The sequence below is a fragment of the Oncorhynchus kisutch genome, linkage group LG10, assembly GCF_002021735.2.
Source record: "Oncorhynchus kisutch isolate 150728-3 linkage group LG10, Okis_V2, whole genome shotgun sequence".
NCBI lineage: Eukaryota > Metazoa > Chordata > Actinopteri > Salmoniformes > Salmonidae > Oncorhynchus > Oncorhynchus kisutch.
The window spans coordinates 58,647,455-58,669,996 of NC_034183.2; the positions used below are offsets into that span (position 1 = coordinate 58,647,455).

General features: G+C 42.2%; 2 protein-coding genes across 10 annotated transcripts in view; both read left to right on the forward strand.

Annotated features, from left to right (window-relative positions):
• hdac5 (histone deacetylase 5) overlaps positions 1 to 9,517 on the forward strand; it is an 82,641-nt gene extending 73,124 nt beyond the window's left edge. For 7 of the 9 annotated variants that reach the window (XM_031834240.1, XM_031834241.1, XM_031834236.1 and 4 more), the window contains 10 exons: positions 129 to 178; positions 417 to 524; positions 875 to 930; positions 1,152 to 1,239; positions 1,370 to 1,587; positions 1,744 to 1,862; positions 2,175 to 2,308; positions 2,529 to 2,613; positions 2,738 to 2,903; positions 3,119 to 8,630. In XM_031834240.1, coding sequence (XP_031690100.1) covers positions 129 to 178; positions 417 to 524; positions 875 to 930; positions 1,152 to 1,239; positions 1,370 to 1,587; positions 1,744 to 1,862; positions 2,175 to 2,308; positions 2,529 to 2,613; positions 2,738 to 2,903; positions 3,119 to 3,158 — 1,064 coding nt within the window. In that variant the 3' untranslated portion in view covers positions 3,159 to 8,630. Of the gene's footprint in view, positions 1 to 128; positions 179 to 416; positions 525 to 874; positions 931 to 1,151; positions 1,240 to 1,369; positions 1,588 to 1,743; positions 1,863 to 2,174; positions 2,309 to 2,528; positions 2,614 to 2,737; positions 2,904 to 3,118 lie in introns of all 9 variants that reach the window. The other 2 variants (XR_004211294.1, XR_004211293.1) reach the window with 2 other exon arrangements.
• A 603-nt stretch (positions 9,518 to 10,120) lies between these two features.
• Positions 10,121 to 21,783, forward strand: LOC109898531 (protein LSM12 homolog A-like). The gene is made up of 5 exons (XM_020493525.2): positions 10,121 to 10,282; positions 18,532 to 18,665; positions 19,222 to 19,331; positions 19,907 to 20,033; positions 20,139 to 21,783. The coding sequence occupies exons 1-5, from the start codon at positions 10,156 to 10,158 to the stop codon at positions 20,229 to 20,231; spliced, it is 591 nt and encodes a 196-aa protein (XP_020349114.1). The 5' UTR covers positions 10,121 to 10,155; the 3' UTR covers positions 20,232 to 21,783.
• Positions 21,784 to 22,542: the final 759 nt, after the last annotated feature.

A 22,542-nucleotide genomic window follows, 5' to 3' on the forward strand; every position in this document is an offset into this window, starting at 1 on the left:
CATCTTGGGAAAAGAACTCCTTGCTTGAAAGGCTAAAAGGTGTGTGATAAAATGTTGAAATATAGCTAAATAGTGTTTAACTTGTTTAAACTACAACCTAATCTTTGTTCCCTGATTGGCTCCTTAAGGTCCAATCAGTCAGAAGATGTATGCTGTGTTGCCCTGTGGAGGCATTGGGGTGAGTGTTCCATCTATCCATCCATCCATTTATAATGGAGTTACATTTGCATTTTATTTAGAGGTAGAGATTCGATAATACACTATCAGAAAGTCATGCAGTTTAATTGTAGGATATATTCATTCAACATAAGCAGCACAAAGCTGAGCATTACATCACCTACAGAAGTGTCATGTTATCAGTGTTAAAAGAACAGTAGCAGGGTGGGGATGAGTGTGTTCTCTATTGCCCTCTGCAGGTGGACAGTGACACTGTGTGGAACGAGATGCACTCCTCGGGCGCTGTCAGAATGGCTGTTGGCTGCGTCATCGAGCTGGCTTTCAAAGTGGCCGCTGGGGAACTGAAGGTAACATTACCAGCCTCTGTTCCACTACTGTTTGATTGAAAGTTGTCAGGGGCAACCTTTCACCTTAATTTAAAACAAACAATATGTAATAATCATGTACTCAAATCAAATCAAATCAAATTTATTTATATAGCCCTTCGTACATCAGCTGATATCTCAAAGTGCTGTACAGAAACCCAGCCTAAAACCCCAAACAGCAAGCAATGCAGGTGGAGAAGCACCACTATACCCTGTGGGTTTGTTCATGGGTGGACACTGTAGTACCCTGATCAATAAGCACTTGATTTTGATGATGGATAGGCCTACTCAACATTCTCACAAACTGTTTCTCTCTCTCCTCTCCGTTTCAGAACGGTTTTGCCGTGGTGCGTCCACCAGGCCATCACGCTGAGGAATCCACTGCCATGTGAGTACACCCAGGGAATCATGGGTAGAGCCGGGGCAGGGGAGTGGCTAGGGGGCTTCAAGGGAGTTGGTTTCAGTTCCATAGAGATGTGGCCTGTGCGATGGTTGATACAATAATTGGTACAAACGTCTCTTTTGAGTAGCTACTGGGCAGTGCCCTTCAACAATCTCCCTGTTTCTGCTGATAAAAGAAAAATTGACATATTTTGTGTCTGTCTGCAGGGGCTTTTGCTTCTTCAACTCAGTGGCCATCACAGCCAAGCTGCTACAGCAGAAACTAGGAGTGAGCAAGATCCTCATCGTGGACTGGGTGAGTGGGGTCGTATGTTATCTATGCCCTTTATGTGTTAGTGTTGTTATGATACCAAAATATATATCATATGTTATGTGATCAATGCAGGTCATGTATTATTATTCACATATCCATTCTCTGTGTCCAGGACATTCACCATGGTAACGGGACGCAGCAGGCTTTTTACAACGACCCCAATGTACTTTACATTTCCATGCATCGCTACGACGATGGAAACTTCTTCCCCGGTAGTGGGGCTCCTGAAGAGGTGGGGGTTGGACCTGGTGTTGGCTTCAACACAAACATCGCTTGGACAGGGGGCGTAGAACCGCCCATGGGTGACGTGGAGTACCTGACTGCCTTCAGGTGAACAGACGGTTGTTGGTCATTAGCTGAACGAGCAGCAACATTGGCACTGATCTTTCATTCATATGAACAGGCTCTGCTTATTTAGCACGCTGCTTAGTTCTTGCAGATGGTCTGGAAATGAAAATGTCGTTCTCCATCTTGTCTGTTATACAGGACGGTGGTGATGCCCATAGCCAACGAGTTCTCCCCTGACGTGGTCCTAGTGTCCGCTGGGTTTGATGCCGTGGAGGGCCACCAGTCCCCTCTGGGAGGATACAACGTCACTGCTAAATGTAAGTTGAACATTACTCAGTTTTTCTGCCAAGCCTTTTCCATAGTTTGTGCTTTTATAGGAGGGTCCTCCAGCTAATTGTATATACACTACTACCCCCTGCTGGTAGAATAGTACTTAACCACTAGAAGAAAAGCCAGAGACTCCATAGGAATATTGAAGTACGTCAATTATTTCCTATCATAAGGGGCCTTTACTTCATAAACCTGCACAAAACTAAAATTCCCGTGCAGACCTCTCCTATTTACATCAATTCAGGATTTAGTCAGATTACACTCAGTACAGGGTCAGTACAGTGTTGAACCATCCTCAGGTTTCAGCCACCTCACCAAGCAGCTGATGAAGCTGGCAGGGGGACGTGTGGTCCTGGCGCTAGAAGGAGGTCACGACCTCACGGCCATCTGTGATGCCTCCGAGTCCTGCGTGGCGGCCCTGCTCGGCGATGAGGTATGACATCATCTGCTATAGGAGGGGAGAGTGGCGTGATGTCACATACACTACATGTAGAGATGGATGTAATTGTTCAGAGGAAATTCTTTGTTTTTACATCCCAATCTCTCTCTCTTTCTGTTTCTCTTTTTCTTTCTGTCTCTCTTTCTGTCTCTTTCTCTTTCTCTCTTTCTGTCTCTACTCTCTCTCGCACACTCTGTCTCACGCGCTCTGTCAGTTGGACCCCCTGCCACAGGCTGTCCTGCAACAGAAGCCCTGTCCAAAAGCTGCTGCCTCTCTGGAGAGGGTCATCGAGATACAGAGTGAGTTAGTTCGCTAAAATCAAATTTATCATTGTGTTTTACCTGCACATATGCACTTAGTTGTGTTTGCGTCATGTGTATCACGTCACCCTTAAAACTGACACGACTCTTTCTCTCCCCGCAGGTAAACACTGGAGCTCTCTCCAAAGGTTGGCTCCCACGGTGGGCCAGTCCTTAATGGATGCCCAGCGGAGAGAGAAGGACGAGGCCGACACGGTCACCGCCATGGCATCGCTTACCGTGGATACGGAGCAGGCTGCCGCTTCCACCGTCTCCACGGAGACCAGCCGGTAAACACCTGCACCATTCACTCTTTTGGTGATTTTATGTGGTTTTGGAATGGCTGTTTTTAAGATCTCAGATTCATTCACAAGGCCGTGGGCCTGAAGTTCCACTGAGACTTATCATATACGTTTTGCACGACCTTCTTTGGTAAGGGCTTTTATTTTAGCATGACTAAGAGGCTAATGTCTGTCATGCCGTTTCCTATTTGGTGTACCTGCAGGTCTACAGAAGAGCCAATGGAAGAGGAGCCTGTCTTGTAACACCTTTGTCTCCACGTCCTTCGGCACTAGCCTTCTCCTGTCATCCTCTCCTTTTTCCAGCTCTCTCCTCACCCATTTCCATTTCCTGAGGAATGATGGACTTGTGCTAGCCTCCCTTTCCAACTCACTGAGGTGAGTTTGTTAAAGTGTGTGTGTGGGAGAGGAGAGGCGGGAACACACAGACCTAAAGAGGGCAGCGGCGGATATCCGTGATTGGTGGAAAAGCAGGAAGAGGCGGGACCTTTTGAGGAGCCTGTGTGTCTTGCTTTTTTCTTTGAATCTTTTTTTGTAAGCAGAAGGCAGTGGATCCAGGAGGGTACCTCGGCTATGAGGCCCGAGAAGCTTTGTACATTTCTTGTCATACTTTATACTTTTCAGTAACATTAGAACTGAAAAGCCAACAAGCAGCAAAAATATTTCAACAGTCACAAATACACTCAAACACACCCGCATTATATTATACACACTAAGTTCCCAACAGCGGAACAACAATGGGGTTGTATCAATGAATAATGCTCTTCCTTTCAGAGCATGCGTACCTCTGTTCCTATTTTGTCTGTCGTTTGGTATTCTCGTGAGTCTATTCAATAATCTGTTCAAAGAAGCACACAAACATATGATATGTATGTGTGTGTGTGTATATATATGTATATATATGTGTATATGTATATATATGTGTATATGTATATGTATATATATATATATATGTGTATATGTATATATATGTATATATATGTGTATATGTATATATATGTGTATATGTATATGTATATATATATATATATGTGTATATGTATATATATGTGTATATATGTGTATATATATGTATATATATGTGTATATATATGTGTATATGTATATGTATATATATGTGTATATATATGTATATATATGTGTATATATATGTATATATATGTGTATATGTATATATATATGTGTATATGTATATATATGTATATATATGTGTGTATATATATGTATATATGTGTGTATATGTGTATATATATATATATGTGTGTGTGTATATATATATACACACACACACATATATATATATATACTGTATATTCCTTTCACTGTATCCGATATCAGCTGTGGTTGTGGAGGTCGTGCTGTGGATCCTGCCAAGGGAGACTTACTGGCTGAAGGAGACAACATATCTCTCCAATACAGCCTTTTTTTTTTTTCAGGAAGCCTCAGCTCCCTCCACTTTGTATGTGTGGTTTTTACCATTCTACTTTGTTTGGACTATCAAAAAAGGACACATGCATACCCAGAATCAAATTTACCGCTTGGTGCAATGGAAGGCCATGGATTGGACGAGGAAGGATTTTGTGGAATAATGCTTAGATTATAAACTTTTGTCTCACGCTTGCTGCTGCGACTTGTGGTGGTCATGAGACTGGAGAAAGACGTTTTTAGAAGAACTTGGTGCCTTTATATTAAATATCCCTGTTAACACCAACTACACCACCACTTAGCAGAACACAGGACAGAAAGACAAATCCACACACTTGTTACTCATGTCTGTTTTGTATATTTGTTTGCTTGTTTGTTTCTTTCAAAATGCCTTAATTTCCTCCAGAGAATGCACCATTTTAGCTATCTCCGCAGAGATGGGAGTAGAATCCTATGTCCTCTCTCTTTCTGGGTTTGTGTAATACTCTAGGTCAAAGGTCAGTGTGGCCTTAACAACTGAGGTTTTTTTGCGTCCTTTATCAATCCCGACCCGTACATATGCGGCTGACGGTATGATTGTGAGGAAATTTGAATGCTACAACGACCAACTTTCTTTGCTATGTCACTTCCTGTCACTTGTAAATACTGCATCCTGTTCTGCTCTGGCAAACCCCTCAACTTGAGACGGTTCAATAACGAACTCATTGTTTTTCCAATTAATTTAGAGGGGAAGGACTGAACTTGGTCACTTTTTTTTTTGTAAACAAATGTTTTATTTTGTAAAAAATCTAAACTAAGATGTATACGAATAATGACAATAAGTGTTAATCAAATTGGATATGAATATTACATTTGAGAAGGGTAAAAAAAACATTTAATGTTAAAGCCACCTAAGCACACATCGTGTTAGATTTGCTATCAATGTTTTATCCTTTTTTCTAAGTGCCATTTTGTTTTTTCCACACAAAAAAAAAGACAACAGAAATTGTGATTTGGTGACATGTGGATTGATCTCATTTGGCAAATAACCATGAGCGAGCACCACTTTAGATGTTTACACTGCAATACCCCAATCCCTCAACTGTTGCCCACTTGTCACCCTTTGTTTGACTTAGTGTCCAGGTGCTGTGTTATCTGGTCTCTGTTGTTGTCATCAATATTTATATTTCTCAATCAATGAAAAGTGTTTGCACTTGACACATATGATCAAACAAATTAAATACTAAGATGTCTTTGTCCCACTGAAAAATATATTTTCCAATCTATCATCATGCTTGAGGAATTCATACAAATCAAGTATATCTACTAGAGAATGGTAACCGACACCTCCCTTAAAGACATGCTCCGGAACTTTGGCGACTACTAAGTATTTTTTAAACCTCCGGCTTTGGGCTGGATGTGTCAATGTATAGTTCATGCATGCATAATCTATGAGCAGAATTACTGTCTTACCTCAATTAGCTACGCAATCCCTAGTTTAAAAGCCACTTTTTTGGGTGGGATGCTGTGCTGCGGCATTTTCCTTATTTTCCCCCACTTGGGCCAGCCCCCTAGCAATTTGAGTAAAACCAATGAGCTTCTGCCCCTCGTCAGCTAGCGAAATGTACATGGTATACCTACAGCGGAGAAAGAGAGCTCAATGACATGGTGCACATATCTGCACATATGTGACGTAATACACAATTGTTGGGGGACACTTTTTGCTCTTTGGCACAACTTTCAGAACTACCGGTTAAAAAGTATCCAAAAGTACCGGATAATCTCTTTTAACCAGCATACTCTCAGGAGATGAGGTGTTGTGCAGAGCTTGTCTACATTAATCATTTTGTTTTATTTCAAACAATGTAACATAACACTAACCTAGTCTTCTGCATCTGTCCTCTTTATTGAGGTAAACTATCATTAAGGAATAGGTTATTTCTAGTTTTTCCCTGTAATGATATATATTTAATTCTCTACCTGTCCACTCACCATCGTAAGGTACTTTTGTCCCTTTGTCACACAACTGTATATTGAACTTATCTACATACTGTAATAACTATACAGTGGCGATGTTTTCATGAACGTTAAATGTGTGTCAACGCCTAACTCTCTCACTAGTTAACCTTCTTCATATGAAACACAAAGGGCTAGCTTAGTTCAATCCAAAATGTAAGTTTTAGAGGTTTTCAGCCCTGTCATTTGAAGTCTATATGACTCCATGTCCATCTCAAGTAGATCAAGCTTTATGCTCCAATCCCAAATGAATGGGAAGGTTGGACACTGGCACTGTCTAAAATGTTGAAATCAGATCATCTTTTCCATTTTATTTGGGATTCAAGCATACAGTGCTATCGGGAAGTATTCAGACCCCTTGATTTTTGTTGTTATGTTACAGCCTTCTAAAAATGTATTTAAAAAAACTATTTCCCACCAATCTACACACAATACCACATGATGACCAAGCAAAAACTTGTCTTTTTAGAATTTTTGCAAATGTATCTCAAATAAAAAAACAGCAGCACCTTATTTACATAAGTTTTCAAACCTTTTGCTATGAGACTTGAAATTGATTCCATTGATCATCCTTGATGTTTCTACAACTTGATTGGAGTCCACCTGTGGTAAATTCAATTGATTGGACATGATTTGGAAAGGCACACTTCTGTCTATATAAGGTCCCATAGTTGACAGTGTATGTCGGAGCAAAAACCAAGCCATGAGATCAAAGGAATTATCCGTAGAGCTCTGAGACCGGATTGTGTCGAGGCACAGATCTGGGGAAGGGTACCCACAAATTTCTTCAGCATTGAAGGTCCCCAAGAACACAGTGGCCTGCATCATTCTTAAGTGGAATAAGTTTGGAACCACCAAGACTCTTTCTAGAGCTTGGCGCACGGCCAGACTGAGCAATTGGGGGAGAAGGGCCGTGGTCAGGGAGGTGACCAAGAAACCGATGGTTCCAGAGTTCCTCTATGGAGATGGGAGAACCTTCCAGAAGGACAACCATATCTGCAGCACTCCACCAATCAGGCCTTTATGGTAGTGGTCAGATGGAAGCCACTCCTCAGTAAAAGGCAAATGACAGGCAAATGACAGCCCGCTTGACTAGTCAGGATCGAGGGAAAGATGAACAGAACAAAGTACAGAGATCCTTGATGAAAACCTGCTCCAGAGTGCGCTGGACCTCAGGCTGGACCTCAGGTTCACCTTCCAAGCACACAGCCAAGACAATGCAGGAGGGGCTTCGTGACAAGTCCATGGATGTCCTTGAGTGGCCCAGCCAGAGCCTAGACTTGAACCCGATCGAACATCTGGAGCGACTTGAAAATAGCTGTGTAGCGACACTCCCCATCCAACCTGTCAGAGCTTGAGGCTCTGCAGAGAAGAATGGGAGAAACTCCCCAAATACAGGTGTGCCAAGCTTGTACCGTCATACCCAATAATACTCAAGACTGTAATTGCTGCCAAACTGGCTTCAATAAAGTACTGAGTAAAGGGACTGAATATTTATGTAAATGTGATTTACGTTTTTTTTTAATGTATAATCTAAGAACCTGTTATTGCTTTGTCATTATGGGGTATTGTGTGTAGATTGAGGGGGGGGGGGACTATTTAATCCATTTTATAATAAGGCTGTAATGTAACAAAATATGGAAAAGGTGATGCCGTCTAATTACTTTCCAAATGCACGTTACAGCTGGAGCTACTTAACCAATGGTGTGGGACTTGGAATCATGTTGACATTGGAGCACCTTCGAGGTCTGAAACTTTGAATGGTGAGTTAACTACCCCTTTAACGTCATAGCCCCCATTGTCATACCGACCATGGTTTGCTCTTTGTTGTTCTCCAGTGGTACTACTTCCCAGACGGAGCACATGAAACCTGATGTCACAGAAAAAACAGGCATTCGCCATTTGAACGAACTCTAATCACGGTGTTGTCACAATCGTGTCACCAGGGTAGCAATTGAAACACTCTACACTTGCAAAATTGTTGGTGGATGCCACTGTACTCACATATGTAATGTACACAGTAGTTCCTACTTCCTTTTACATGTGGCTATGGTGTGGGGGGTGCTTGCAGTACATGTGACTACTGTGACCTTGTTTTGATGTAGATCATTGACCATTTTGAGATTTGGTGCATAGTTTTGTACCTCCACCTTGTATGGCATATATAAGGGTTATTGGGCTGTCCCGTGGGTGAGATGGCATGACAGAATTACCCTTTTTCTTTAATTGAACTGTGTTTTGGAGGTCAGAGCTTTTTTCCTGGGGGTATATTGGAGGGGCAGCAAAAAAAAAAAAAAACACTCAAATCAAGAAAGTCTACTCTGAATAAAGGAATGTTTTTGTGTGTTGCCTTAGACAAAACAACTACTACAAGTGGCAACCATGCGAATATGTTCTGTCTAAACAGATACTGGAAGACATCCAAGTTTGTAAATTATATCGACTTATCCATCATTGAAGATAGCTTTATTGTTGCTGCCACACTATTTTGCTATTCAGTAAATAATGTATATTTATTGATATTTCATACGTTGTGTATATGTAGTGACCTATGATCGTCAAGGTTCAAAGAGTAATTGTATATTTTTTGACTTTGGAAAGAGAAGTGTGTCTCTTACATTGTCCTTCCACTGCGCTGGTGTTTCAATCTCCACTTTCTGTGGTTGGATGTTTGAATATGTGACTGTCTTTTACCTTATATTTTAAATATATTCTTTCTCTCTTCTGGTCATAACTAATGCAGACGTTTTGAATTGATCAAAGCACATTCCTTAATGTCATGTGTTCTTTCAAATGCTTTCCTGTTGCGACAATACAAATGTGTTTATACTAATTGCTACTCACGTGTATAAGTGCATATATGTGTACACATGTGCAATACACGCTATTTGAACAATCTATTACTGTGACTATTATGGATGAAAATCGCTGTCCCTAAGAATTTTTTTCATGAGTTGCATTGTGCACAGCGCCACCTTGTGGGTTAGCAAGGATCTTAAAGGGAATGTTGAGTCTGATTACTGTTTTATTTCAGGTTTTGTGTACATTTTAAAGCCCTTTTTTTTTATTACTCATTGTAATGTTGTGACATCCTATTTGAGTAAATATTTTTTAAAGTGGGCCTGTTAATTGTCTGAAACTCAATAAAGCGATTCACTGCTCCAATACAAAGAGGAGTAAAAATATTTCATTTACAGTGTCGGTTGTGGGATGGGGGGGCTGCAGGGAAAGTGCCCAGTCGGTAATCGGGCTTGTAACAGGCAAGTCAAAAGCATATCTTTAGGACTGTCCACTCCACATATCCATTTATGGTGGAAATTAAGTTGAATGTGAAATGCCAACTGCTTGGATGTTTTACTCTTGTGCTAGTGATGAGGGATGTGTATGGTCAAAGCCACACTCAAATTCAGTCTCCAAAAAGTGTGAGTGAATTAACGAAATGTTTTTATGCACCAATATTGCAACATCTTGAGAAGTACTATTGCCGCCGTTCATGTGGTAGTAGTCGGACTTGTTAACTGGTTGCAGTTATACACGTGCCGGGTTCAACCAGTTAGCAAGTCTGACATTAATTTATTTGACAAGGAAAAAACGTATGACTTTAATTGTGGCGAGAAGGACTTCTAATAAAATATTACGAGATCAGGACAATTAAAGGTCCAGATCGGTTCAACTCTGATCACACTTCCCTGGGTGGTCCAATTCTTCACCTCATGACTGCTTAATGATCTATGACACGTACATCAACATTCCCTATCGATAGTCAGTGACGCCACGGCGTATATTTACGTAAATCTGGCGCTCCAGTTTCCTGGCGGAGAAGATGGCGGCTCCTGGACCGGGGGAGTATTTCAGTGTCGGGAGCCATGTCTCCTGCCTCACCTGCTTGGGGCAGCAATTGCAAGGAGAGGTCGTTGCCTTTGACTATCAGTCCAAGATGTTGACTTTGAGTATCCTTTTTACAATTTTCCGTTGTCACTAAATCGGTGGTCTTCCAGGCTGCAAGGGGCCTGGGGGTAACGGGTCGCTCTTGCCAAATTGAGATCCGCGCAAGCGTAGTCAAGAGACTAGCTAGGGCGCTTACTAGCTTACTCTTGATCAAAACGTAGCTAACCACACGATTTAATACTGTTCCGTTCAGTTAATTTAAACCTTGTTACTCTCTCTTTCATGTCAGGTATGGTAAGTTTAGAATCTGTATGATATTGAGTTAATGTTTGTTGTTAGCCAGCTAGCTATCGAAGTTGGCATGGTATTGTGCCATAATGCTAGCTAACTTGCTAACACAAGCTATTGTGGTCAGCGATAGCACAGTCAGTCCTTGTATGGATCACTATCTGGCAGCTCCAAGGGGCGTTATGCCTGGCAAATTCTTAGTAACAGTTAGCATGCAGCTAGAAAAAGAGCTAACTAGCAGATCACGGTTAGAATTGTCTTATGCTCTAAAACAATGGTTATTTAAAGAACATTATTGATGGCTAGTCATGTAATGATGTAGCTAACTACCCACCCCAAGTTAGCTTACATTGTCGAAACTGACACGCAAGGATTCACCGGTGACAGTATAGAAAGGAGTGACTGTCCAGTTATTGGGTTAACTACTCAAGCTAACGTTAGCTAGTATTGAGGTAGTAACTGCCTACCCAAGTACCTTGACCCATGTCAAGTGTTTTGTAGCGGACTTGAGAAATACATTAACGTTAGCTATATGCATGTTCATAGCTGTAGCTATATTGGAAGATGTGAAATATGTTATGTGAATGTGCAGACTTGTATTTTATAACCTTTTTAAAAAAAAAATATATATATATATATATATATTTCACCTTTTATTTCATTGAGTTCTCATTTACAACTGCGACCTGGCCAAGATAAAGCAAAGCAGTATGACACAGAGTTACACATGGAATAAACAAATGTACAGTCAGTAACACAATAGAAAAAGTCCATATACAGTGGGCAAATGACGTGAGGAGGTCATAGTGGCAAAGTAATGACATTTTAGCAAATTTAACACTGGAGTGATGTGTAGATGACGTAGAAGTACAGAAAAGTAAATAAAAACAATATGGGGATGAGGTAGGTAGATTGGCTGGGCTATTTACAGATGGGGTGTGTACAGCTGCAGTGATCGGTTAGCTGCTCAGAAAGCTTATGTTTAAAGTTAGTGAGGGAGATATGAGTCTCCAAATTCAGCTATTTTTGCAATTCGTTCCAGTCATTGGCAGCAGAGAACTGGATGGAAAGGCGGCAAAAGGAGGTGTTGGCTTTGGGGATGACCAGTGAGATATACCTGCTGGAGCTCGTGCTACGGGTGGGTGCTGCTATGGTGACCAGTGAGCTGAGGTAAGGCTGGGGTTTACCTAGCAAAGACTTATAGATGACCTGGAGCCAGTGGATCTGGCGACAAATATGTAGCAAGGGCCAGCCGACGAGAGCATACAGGTCACGGTGTTGTGGGTGGTATATGGGGCTTTGCTGACAAAACGGATGGCACTGTGATCGACTGCATCCAATTTTTTGAGTAGTGTTGGAGGCTATTTTATAAATTACATCGCCGAAGTCAAGGATCGGTAGGATGGTCAGTTTTACGAGGGTATGTTTGGCAGCATGAGTGAAGGATGCTTTGTTGCGAAATAGGAAGCCAATTTTAGATTTAATTTTGGATTGGAGATGCTTAATGTGAGTCTGGAAGGAGAGTTTACAGTCTAGCCAGACACCTAGGTATTTGTAGTTGTCGACATATTCTAAGTCAGAACCGTCCAGAGTAGTGGCAGTGATTGGTTGAAGAGCATGCATTTAGTTTTACTTCCTTACGGAAGGAGAGTTGTATGGCATTGAAACTCGTCTGGAGGTTTGTTAACCTCTGGGATATGTGGGACAGTAGCATCCCACTTGGCCAATAGCCAGAGAAAATGCAGAGCGCCAAATTCAAATAAATTCCTATAAAAATCAAACTTTCATGAAATCACACATGTAAGATACCAAATTAAAGCTACACGGGTTGTGAATCCAGCCAACATGGCAAATTTCAAAAAGGTTTTCCGGCGAAAGCAAAAGATGCTATTATCTGAGGATAGCACCTCCATAAACAAAAGGGAGAAAACATATTTCAACCCTGCAGGCGCGACAACACGCAGAAATACAAATATAAATCATGCCTTACCTTTGACGAGCTTCTTCTGTTGGCACTCAAACATCACAAATGGTCCTTTTGGTTAAATTTAATTCCGTCCATATATATATCCAAAATGTCCATTTATTTGGCGCGTTTGAGCCAGAAAAACACCGGTTCCAACTTGCGCAAAAGTTACCTGTAAACTTTGCCAAAACATTTCATACAACTATAGGTATTCTTTAAAGTAAATAATTGATCAAATTGAAGACTGGATGATCTGTGTTAAATACAGGAAGAAAACAAACTGAAGCATGCTTTCTGGTCATGCGCCTCTATCAAACAATACACAAGAAGTGACCCCCGTTCAAGATGGCCGTACTTCATTACACAAAGGAATAACCTCAACCAATTTAACTGCAAGTAAGTCCCTTAGAAATCTGGATTCCCAATGAACCCATTGAAAAGAGTGACTGGTTTGTCCTCTGGGTTTCGCCTGCTACATAAGTTCTGTTATGCTCAGACATGATTCAAACAGTTTTAGAAACTTCATTGTTTTCTATCCAAATCTACTAATAATATTCATATCTCATCTTCTGGGGATGAGTAGCAGGCAGTTGAATTTGGGCATGCTTTTCATCCAAAATTCCAAATTCTGCCCCCTATCCTAGAGAAGTTAAGTGTCCAAAGAAGGGCCAGAAGTACACAGAATGGTGTCATCTGCGTAGAGGTGAATCAAAATCACCAGCAGCAAGAGCGACCAAATTTATGTATACAGAAGAGTCGGCCTGAGAATTGAACCCTGTAGCACCCCCATAGACTGCCAGAGGTCCGGACAACAGGCCCTCCGATTTGACACAGTGAACTCTGTCTGAGAAGTAGTTGGTGAACCAGGCGAGGCAGTCATTTGAGAAACCAAGGCAGTGGAGTCTGCCGATAAGAATGTGGTGATTGACAGAGTTGAAAGCCTTGGCTGGGTCGAGGAAGACTGCTGCACAGTACTGTCTTTTATCAATGGCGGTTATATCGTTTAATACCTTGAGCGTGGCTGAGGTGCACCCGTGACCAGCTCGGAAACCGGATTGCACAGCGGAGAAGGTACGGTGGGATTCGAAATGGTCAGTGATCTCTTTATTAACTAGGCTTTCAAAGACTTTAGAAAGGCAGGGTCTGTAACAGTTTGGGTCCAGAGTGTCACCCCCTTTGAAGAGGGGGATGACCGCGGCAGCTTTCCAATCTTTAGGTATCTCGGACGATATGAAAGAGGTTGAACAGACTGGTAATAGGGATTGCAACAATGGCGTCAGATAATTTTAGAGAAGGTCCAGATTGTCGAGCCCAGCTGATTTGTAAGGGTCCCGGTTTTGCAGCTCTTACAGAACATCTGCTATCAGGGTTTGGGTGAAGGAGAAGCTGGAGAGGCTTGGGCATGTAGCTGCGGGGGGTGCAGAGCTATTGGCCGGGGTTGGGGTAGCCGTAGGGATGCTTATTGAAATGATCGATTTAGTGTGGATTCCTAGTGTTTAGTGTTTCCTAGCTTCAGTGCAGTGGGCAGCTGGGAGGAGGTGCTCTTATTCTCCATGGACTTTAGTGTCCCAAAACTTTTTGGAGTTAGTTACAGGATGCAAATTTCTGTTTGAATAAGCTAGCCTTTGCTTTCCTGACTGACTGCGTGTATTGGTTCCTGACTTCCCTGAAAAGTTGCATATCGCGGGGACTATTCGATGCTAGTGCAGTCCGCCTCAGGATGTTTTTGTGCTGGTCGAGGGCAGTCAGGGCTATATCTGTTCTTAGTTCTACATGTTTTGAAAGGGGTATGCTTATTTAAGATTGTGAGGAAATTACTTTTAAAGAACGACCGGGGTGTCAATATCCTTCAAGGATACCCGGGCCAGGTCGATTAGAAAGGCCTGTTCACAGAAGTGTTTAAGGGAGCATTTGACAGTGATGAGGGGTGGTCATTTGACAGCGGACCCATAGCGGATGCAGGCAATGAGGCAGTAGATAGAACTGCCAAAGGAGGAGTTGCAATCTTGATGGAAGATGTTGTAGTTGGGGATGGAAATCTCAAATGTTGGTGGCCTTCCTAAGCCAGGATTTAGACACAGCAAGGACATCAGGGTTGGAGGAGTGTGCTAAAGCAGTGAGTAAAACAAACTTAGTCATGAGGGATGTCGATGTTTTACAGGCAGCATTTGGAGAATACCTCACACAATATAGGTTTGGTGAAGTTGTGTATAATACCTCATCTCTTGCACACTAACTTGTGCTTTTAGCCCTTTAGCCCAGCTAAATTCCTTTTCAGGCCTGCACGGAGCACTGCTTAAAGAAATAGACAGTCATGAAAAGTGCTGCAGAACTCTAAGTAAGCCATTTGATTTGGACTATTTGCTCACACAGACATACATTGCAGAGCACTAAGAATTCTGTTTGCCTGGTTGTGCGGGCCAGTCTTTCACCTCTGCCTGGTATAGTCAAATCAAATCAAATGTATTTATATAGCCCTTCTTACATCAGCTGATATCTCAAAGTGCTGTACAGAAACCCAGCCTAAAACCCCAAACAGCAAGCAATGCATGTGTAGAAGCACGGTGGCTAGGAATAACTCCCTAGAAAGGCCAAAACCTAGGAAGAAACCTAGAGAGGAACCAGGCTATGTGGGGTGGCCAGTCCTCTTCTGGCTGTGCCGGGTGGAGATTATAACAGAACATGGCCAAGATGTTCAAATGTTCATAAATGACCAGCATGGTTGAATAATAATAAGGCAGAACAGTTGAAACTGGAGCAGCAGCACGGCCAGGTGGACTGGGTACAGCAAGGAGTCATCATGTCAGGTAGTCCTGGGGCATGGTCCTAGGGCTCAGGTCCTCCGAGAGAGAAAGAAAGAGAAAGCACACTTAAATTCACACAGCACACCGAATAGGACAGGAGAAGTACTCCAGATATAACAAACTGACCCTAGCCCCCCGACACAAACTACTGCAGCATAAATACTGGAGGCTGAGACAGGAGGGGTCAGGGCCAAACAGGAAGGATATAACCCCACCCACTTTGCCAAAGCACAGCCCCCACACCACTAGAGGAATATCTTCAACCACCAACTTACCTTCCTGAGACAAGGCTGAGTATAGCCCACAAAGATCTCTGCCATGGCACAACCCAAGGGGGGGGCCAACCCAGACAAGATGACCACATCAGTGAATCAACCCACTCAGGTGACGCACCCCTTCCAGGGACGGCATGAGAGAGCCCCAGTAAGCCAGTGACTCAGCCCCTGTAATAGGGTTAGAGGCAGAAAATCCCAGTGGAAAGAGGGGAACCGGCCAGGCAGAGACAGCAAGGGCGGTTCGTTGCTCCAGAGCCTTTCTGTTCACCTTCCCACTCCTGGGCCAGACTACACTCAATCATATGACCCACTGAAGAGATGAGTCTTCAGTAAAGACTTAAAGGTTGAGACCGAGTTTGCGTCTCTGACATGGGTAGGCAGACCGTTCCATAAAAATGGAGCTCTATAGGAGAAAGCCCTGCCTCTAGCTGTTTGCTTAGAAATTCTAGGGACAATTAGGAGGCCTGCGTCTTGTGACCGTAGCATACGTGTAGGTATGTACGGCAGAACCAAATCAGAGCTAGGTAGGAGCAAGCCCATGTAATGCTTTGTAGGTTAGCAGTAAAACCTTGAAATCAGCCCTTACTTTGACAGGAAGCCAGTGTAGGGAGGCTAGCACTGGAGTAATATGATCAAATTTTTTGGTTCTAGTCAGGATTCTAGCAGCCGTATTTAGCACTAACTGAAGTTTATTTAGTGTTTTATCCGGGTAGCCGGAAAGTAGAGCATTGCAGTAGTCTAACCTAGAAGTGACAAAAGCATGGATACATTTTTCTGCGTCATTTTTGGACAAAGTTTCTGATTTTTGCAATGTTACGTAGATGGAAAAAAGCTGTCCTTGAAATGGTCTTGATATGTTCTTCAAAAGAGATCAGGGTCCAGAGTAACGCCGAGGTCCTTCACAGTTTTATTTGAGACTGTACAACCATTAAGATTAATTGTTAGATTCAACAGAAGATCTCTTTGTTTCTTGGGACCTAGAACAAGCATCTCTGTTTTGTCCGAGTTTAAAAGTAGAAAGTTTGCAGCCATCCACTTCCTTATGTCTGAAACACATGCTTCTAGCAAGGGCAATTTTGGGGCTTCACCATGTTTCATTGAAATGTACAGCTGTGTGTCATCTGCATAGCAGTGAAAGTTAACATTCTGTTTTCGAATGACATCCCCAAGAGGTAAAATATATAGTGAAAACAATAGGACAAAGGCCCAGAGTCAGACAACTCTGTGGTAGTGGAACAACTGCAGCCACAGCCAGGGGAAAGAATGTGATGTATGTGTCTGTCAGTGAGCTGTTATCACACTGCATCAGCATTGTGGATTTCAACAGTGTGCATTCCATACCTTCACATTCCGGTGGATGTCAAACAGGTCTCCATTACCTGGCTGGAAGGTAGTACTGCCTCAGAATCCTCAGACTTTGCTCGTTTGATGTTATTAAATTAGAGGCATTTTATCAATGTCAGTTGATGACTAGCCTGGAGTACAGATCTACAATGTTACGTTTGTTAAATCTAGTCTACTTTTTTGTAGATGATGTGAGGTGCATAGAGGGTGTTTTCCCAATGCTAAGGCCCAGGTCAAAGGGGACAAGTCACTCTTCAAGATGTGTATCATGTAGGCCTATTCACTTGAGGTATTTTGCTTATGGAAGCAGACAGTGTGATGTGTTTTCAGGGTGACACAATAGCATAGTATAGTGCAGGGGGTAAATAAAGCTTCTAGATCCAGTCATACCCTCATGGCATGTTAGGTTGTTTCCCTTGAGGCTGGTGAGTCACTGAAAGGTCATGATGTCAGACAGGAAATCCACAGCCCTCTACTGTTATGGAGGAAGTGCAGCAGCCATAAAATGAAGGAACCTGAATGAGTTCAGCTCTGACCACTTTACCTCTGTCTGCCTTGTAATGGGATTTTGTGTCTAACCATGGTAAAGACACAGGCCTACTTCCCTAACTTTTACTCATATCCAACCTGCTTTTATTCTGAAAATAATTAGCTTGGCTCAGGTTTGAGGGTGTTTTCGGGAAATCAGTTGAAGGGCAAGTTCTGTGCTTCCTTCTGTTGTTGCATGAGGTCACAGACTGATTCTGTGAATTGTCTGTCACCAGACGATAAACCGTGTCTCAAGGGCAGTGAGCAGGCTGCTACTAGATAGTATTCTTTGAGCTTTCTTAACACAGTTGGGTGTTCGTGAAGGCTTCTCTTGGCAGTTGTGCTTTGTATGCCAATTTTGTATCCATCTAGTAGGCTATTTGCCATCTTTCGCTCCACAGTATTTCTGATATCCACATTATGAATTGTGGCTTGTTTGTACCCAACCTTGTTTAGTTGCTGGTGGTTTGTTTGACTGCTAAGTCCTGAGCTTAGCCTATGTTTAGGACCTCTGTTCTGGGTTGTAACCATCTGCATGGTTTCTTGGGCAATAGGCTGTTCCTGGAGTGCCGTGGTGAACCCTGGACCTGTTTCCTAGGTTATGGGGAAGCATGATCCCAGGATGTTCTGTTGTGAGGAGGCTGTTGAACTTGAATGGCAGAATAGAGGGGGTGGGGGGGGTGAAAAAGAGGAAGATGTTCCATCAGGGGATCTCCAGCACCTGGCGAAGTTGGATTGGTGCTGTGCTTTGATTTTGTGTTCTACTAGAGCAGCATATGTTGTGCTCACTTATTAGGCCTATTTTGTCAGCGGTTCACTATTGAGCGACTAAATTGCACTATTGTGACTAGCTGCAGTATGCCATTTAGAATGTGTGTTCTAACTTCTCCTTAAGCTCAATAACATAATGTTGGTGATTTACCTCAGGTCTGGCATAGCCTAATGTTTTGTGGAAGAAGTGATAGAATTATGATTCCAGCTGATCCATTGTTTCCCTCACATACAAGTCCTGCATGTATATTTAGTCTAATGCTAAATGCTGCTAATTTGACCTCCATTCTGAATGTGTCGTACAGCCTATTTGCCTTGACCCACTGACCTTTCAGAATGCGCCCCCTCCAGTGGAAAGGCAAACGTCAGCGACGTGGTTCTGATAAACTTAGCCTACGTGTCTGAGGTGGACATCATTAATGACCGCACTGAAACTCCTCCTCCACTAGCATCTCTGAATGTCAGCAAGGTAAGACCAGCCAATCACCACTACTCACACCCTCCTTGACACCTTCTAATACCAAGTAGTGACGAATCATCAGACATCTGGTCATTTTGTCATTAGCTTTAGCAATAAGTCCTGCACTAACTCACTTGATTCAGCTAATTGTGGTTCAGTCAGACTAAAGACTCATTTGTTTTGTCCCAACACAGAGTCAACGAATTGTATAATTTTGGGTGCTTTCACATGTTGATTGGAACCATATGGTTAACCTGAATGTATTGTTTGCATATTTAAAGAATGAATGGCAATTGTCTTGCCCCAAAAAATCCTGAAATGTTCCATCACCATATCATTCAATGTTGGTCGGCATCAAACAAAACCCACCTGTTCCACATTTGACTAAAATTATCAGTGAGCAGTTTCTAATTATTTGTATTGCTAACGGACGGAAATTCCTTAGTTCCTTTCAATGCCAAACATAACTTTTTCCTTTTACATACTTTAACTTCCAAGAGCTTTTGGGGTTCTCAGTTGTAAACAGCTCTAACGTTTTGGTTCTCCTTTTCCAACACGCCTGCAGCTTGCCAACAGAGCACGGTCGGAAAAGGAAGACAAGTTATCCCAAGCATATGCAATTAGTTTTGGAGTCTCTGTGGAGGGCCAACAGCTATTCCAGACTATACATAAAACGTGAGTATCGTCTCCTGTCTCTAATACTGGGGCTCTGCTGCCTCCATCTATAGAAACATCTGTTATTTACTTACTATGACGGTCCCCAGTGGCCAGGATTGGCTGTTTTAAAGAAAATGTGCTACCCAATGCATTTAAATAGTCCTGTTGGATGTTGAAATTTCATTCACTGATTAATTGACCCGTTTGAATGCCAGTCTTTGATTCAGTAATGTTTTGTTTTAAACCATATCAAATCGTATGCATTCCATTATACCTCTTGGTTGTAATGCGATTGTAGTGTTGATCCCTGATTTGGCCTAGACTACAGTGAGTGACCTATGACCGTAAGTCTTACAGTACCAACACTGATTGACCAATTTCTGATATAAGCTGTTCATTCTGTAATGTTCTTTTGTTTAATTTATTTGTACATTTTCCTCAGTGTTGTTGCTGTTCGATATGCACCTGTCCACCATCCGATACCTGCTGGAGTCATCTGTCTAAATGTGTGACCTGAAACCTTTAACCTCAGTACCCTGACTGAAGGCAGCTACTGGGTGCTTTTTTCTAAAACATTCTCAATCTCTCTGTAGCATCAAAGACTGCAAATGGCAGGAGAAGAACATCATGGTGATGGATGACGTGGTCATATCCCCACCTTACCAGATGGAGAACTGCAAAGGCAAAGAGGGTAGTGCTTTAAGTCACGTACGCAAAATAGTGAGTATGTCTTCCCACCATTCATTCACTATTGAAGGGAATACAGGAATGGCAGTACCAGAAAGTTGATTGAGGATAAAATGTTACTGGTCTTGTCCCCTGCAGGTGGAGAAACATTTTAGAGATGTGGAGAGCCAGAAGTCAGTGCAACGGCCACAAGCACAGCAAACACAGAAAGACTCCACTTTATCATCTTGAGCCGGAGGTTCAGTCCGGATAGGGTGTGTGGGAGGGGGAATTGGTTGGGGGAGGTCACAACGGCAAAGGAAGTTTTGGTTTGTTATTTTCTCTTCCCCTCTCTTCAACATCAGACCAAGGCCAGTGTTCCCCGCCAGTGTTCCCCCGCCCCCCACACACACCTCCATCATAGGTGTCCAACATTTTGAACAGAACAAAAGGGGGTCCCAACCGAGAGGGAAATATCCAGTTCATTTTTAAAGATAATCTAACAAAAGTAATCTCAATTTGCCACCATTCCCCACCCACCCACACTCCTCTTCTTGACCCCTTACCTTCCCTTCTGTTTCTTCTCTTCTCCTGCCATCAAGCCTGCTCCTCACTTCCATTTCACAGAGAAAAGTTGCTTGATTTCTGTTCATTGGTTGATCTATTTTCTAGTCATTTTTCGTACATTTCAAGAGTATCAATTTATGGTAAGAGATAAAGGACCTTTTCTAATATTGAAATACTGTTTTGACAAGAAAACAAATTTTAATAGCTTTCTTGAAAGCACATGGTTATTTTTTTAACAGCTGACTTAAAGGATGCCAATCGTGACGCCGTGTGAATGGGATGAATGGTAACTCTCTCAATCTTACAGACATGCACCCAGTAGGTTATTGAAATGGCTGTTTTCCCTCAACTGGGGAAACACTCAAATTGTGCTAACATTATTAATCTGACATAAAAATAGAGTTGAAATAGCTCCCCCAAATTGTCCTTTCATTAAAAAAATACAAGTTGTGAACACCCATTTGGTTCTAGTAGCTTGACATATTTTCATGAAATGCTTTCCTTTTTTCCAAAGACATTACTGTCCGCTTTTACCCATAAGCTCTTGCTGCATGGTCCCACCTGAACTAAATTTGCTCTGTTTTTCTGTCTATAATTTTAAGTCTGGAAGCTAAAGATGTGTTATTTTAGAGTAGAGGCTGGGCTGTTTTCCTCTTCCCTTTCATCCTTGTCCCTCGGTCTTTGATTCTACAATATAGTACCTCTTCCACGATGGGACCACATTGATATCCAGCTCTTTTCTTACTCTCCATCTCCCACTCCTATTGTCTACCGACCATTGACACACTTTGGCAGGTGAAATCTGCTCTTCCGCCCGACTCAATGCATTCCTCCCATGTTCGAACAAGAAAAAACAAATTAATTAACCACGTTGGCCAATATCATATGGCGTGCCACTGAACCGTGTGCGATGAGATCGATCTCAGTTCTGTATGGGATGCTTTGTATTCACTTTTGGAAAAAATGTACTTAAAGATACCTTGCCATGTTTGAGACTGGGATGGGGAGCAGGGTTCCCAAATGGACCAAAGGCCCCTATCCCAGCCTCCTGTTTATAACAATGTAGCCTGATTGGAGGCTCGGCCAGTGGGGTTAAGTTGTGACAGGCATCCGCGTTGTTTACCCGTCCACCGTGTGCCAACGAGGCTGCCGTTGCCAAGGTTTCCTTTCCAGTATTTTATTTTTTATTTTTAAATAACTAATAACATGGAAATAAAAAAAAAAGAGAAAAAAACTACGTTTGCAGTTTGTCACGTTTCCTTTTTGGTGTTCATGGTTTTCTAGTAGTTGATGTAGCAATCAGTCTTTTGTTCACACTCGTATCAAAATATTCCTTTCTCATGGAAAAGGAATTAATCTTCAACTCATTATTTTGTTAAATGCATTATTTCAACATTTTATAGCCAGGTTTTATTGAGCAGGATCATCTGGGATGGATGAATTGCAGTTATCCAAACCATTTTTGTTCTTTGCTATGCCTTCAAATTGTCAGCAGAGGGCATCATAGAAATGTAGATGAAAATGAAGGTGGGACATGAGATGTATGGGTAAGATGTAAATGAAGGTGGGACATGAGATGTATGTGGTAAACAAGCAATGACCATGTCCATTCAATAGGTCATATCAGACAGTAGCCAAGCTCTGAGGTCTTGCCTTCAATAAACATTGTATCCACATAAAGAACCATGGCACATTGTTAGAATTGTACATAATGACATTTAATCTAAAAAAATCTATTTGGTAAATGCCACAAAGGGTGTTGAAATACTGTATGTTCCCTATTCACTCAATGAATTAGAGTAGGCCTGCCTACCTGTCATGAGAAATTGAGTGTTTCTAGGGGCATTTGTGGGCTACTCCACATAATCAAAAATACAAGGGCGATTCACTTAACCAATTAAAGGAGCCTATTCTTCCCTTATAGAATGGCATCCTTAGCCACTCATTGACTTTTGCAACTGGTGGCATGATGTTAATCTTAAGAATATCGTTTCAA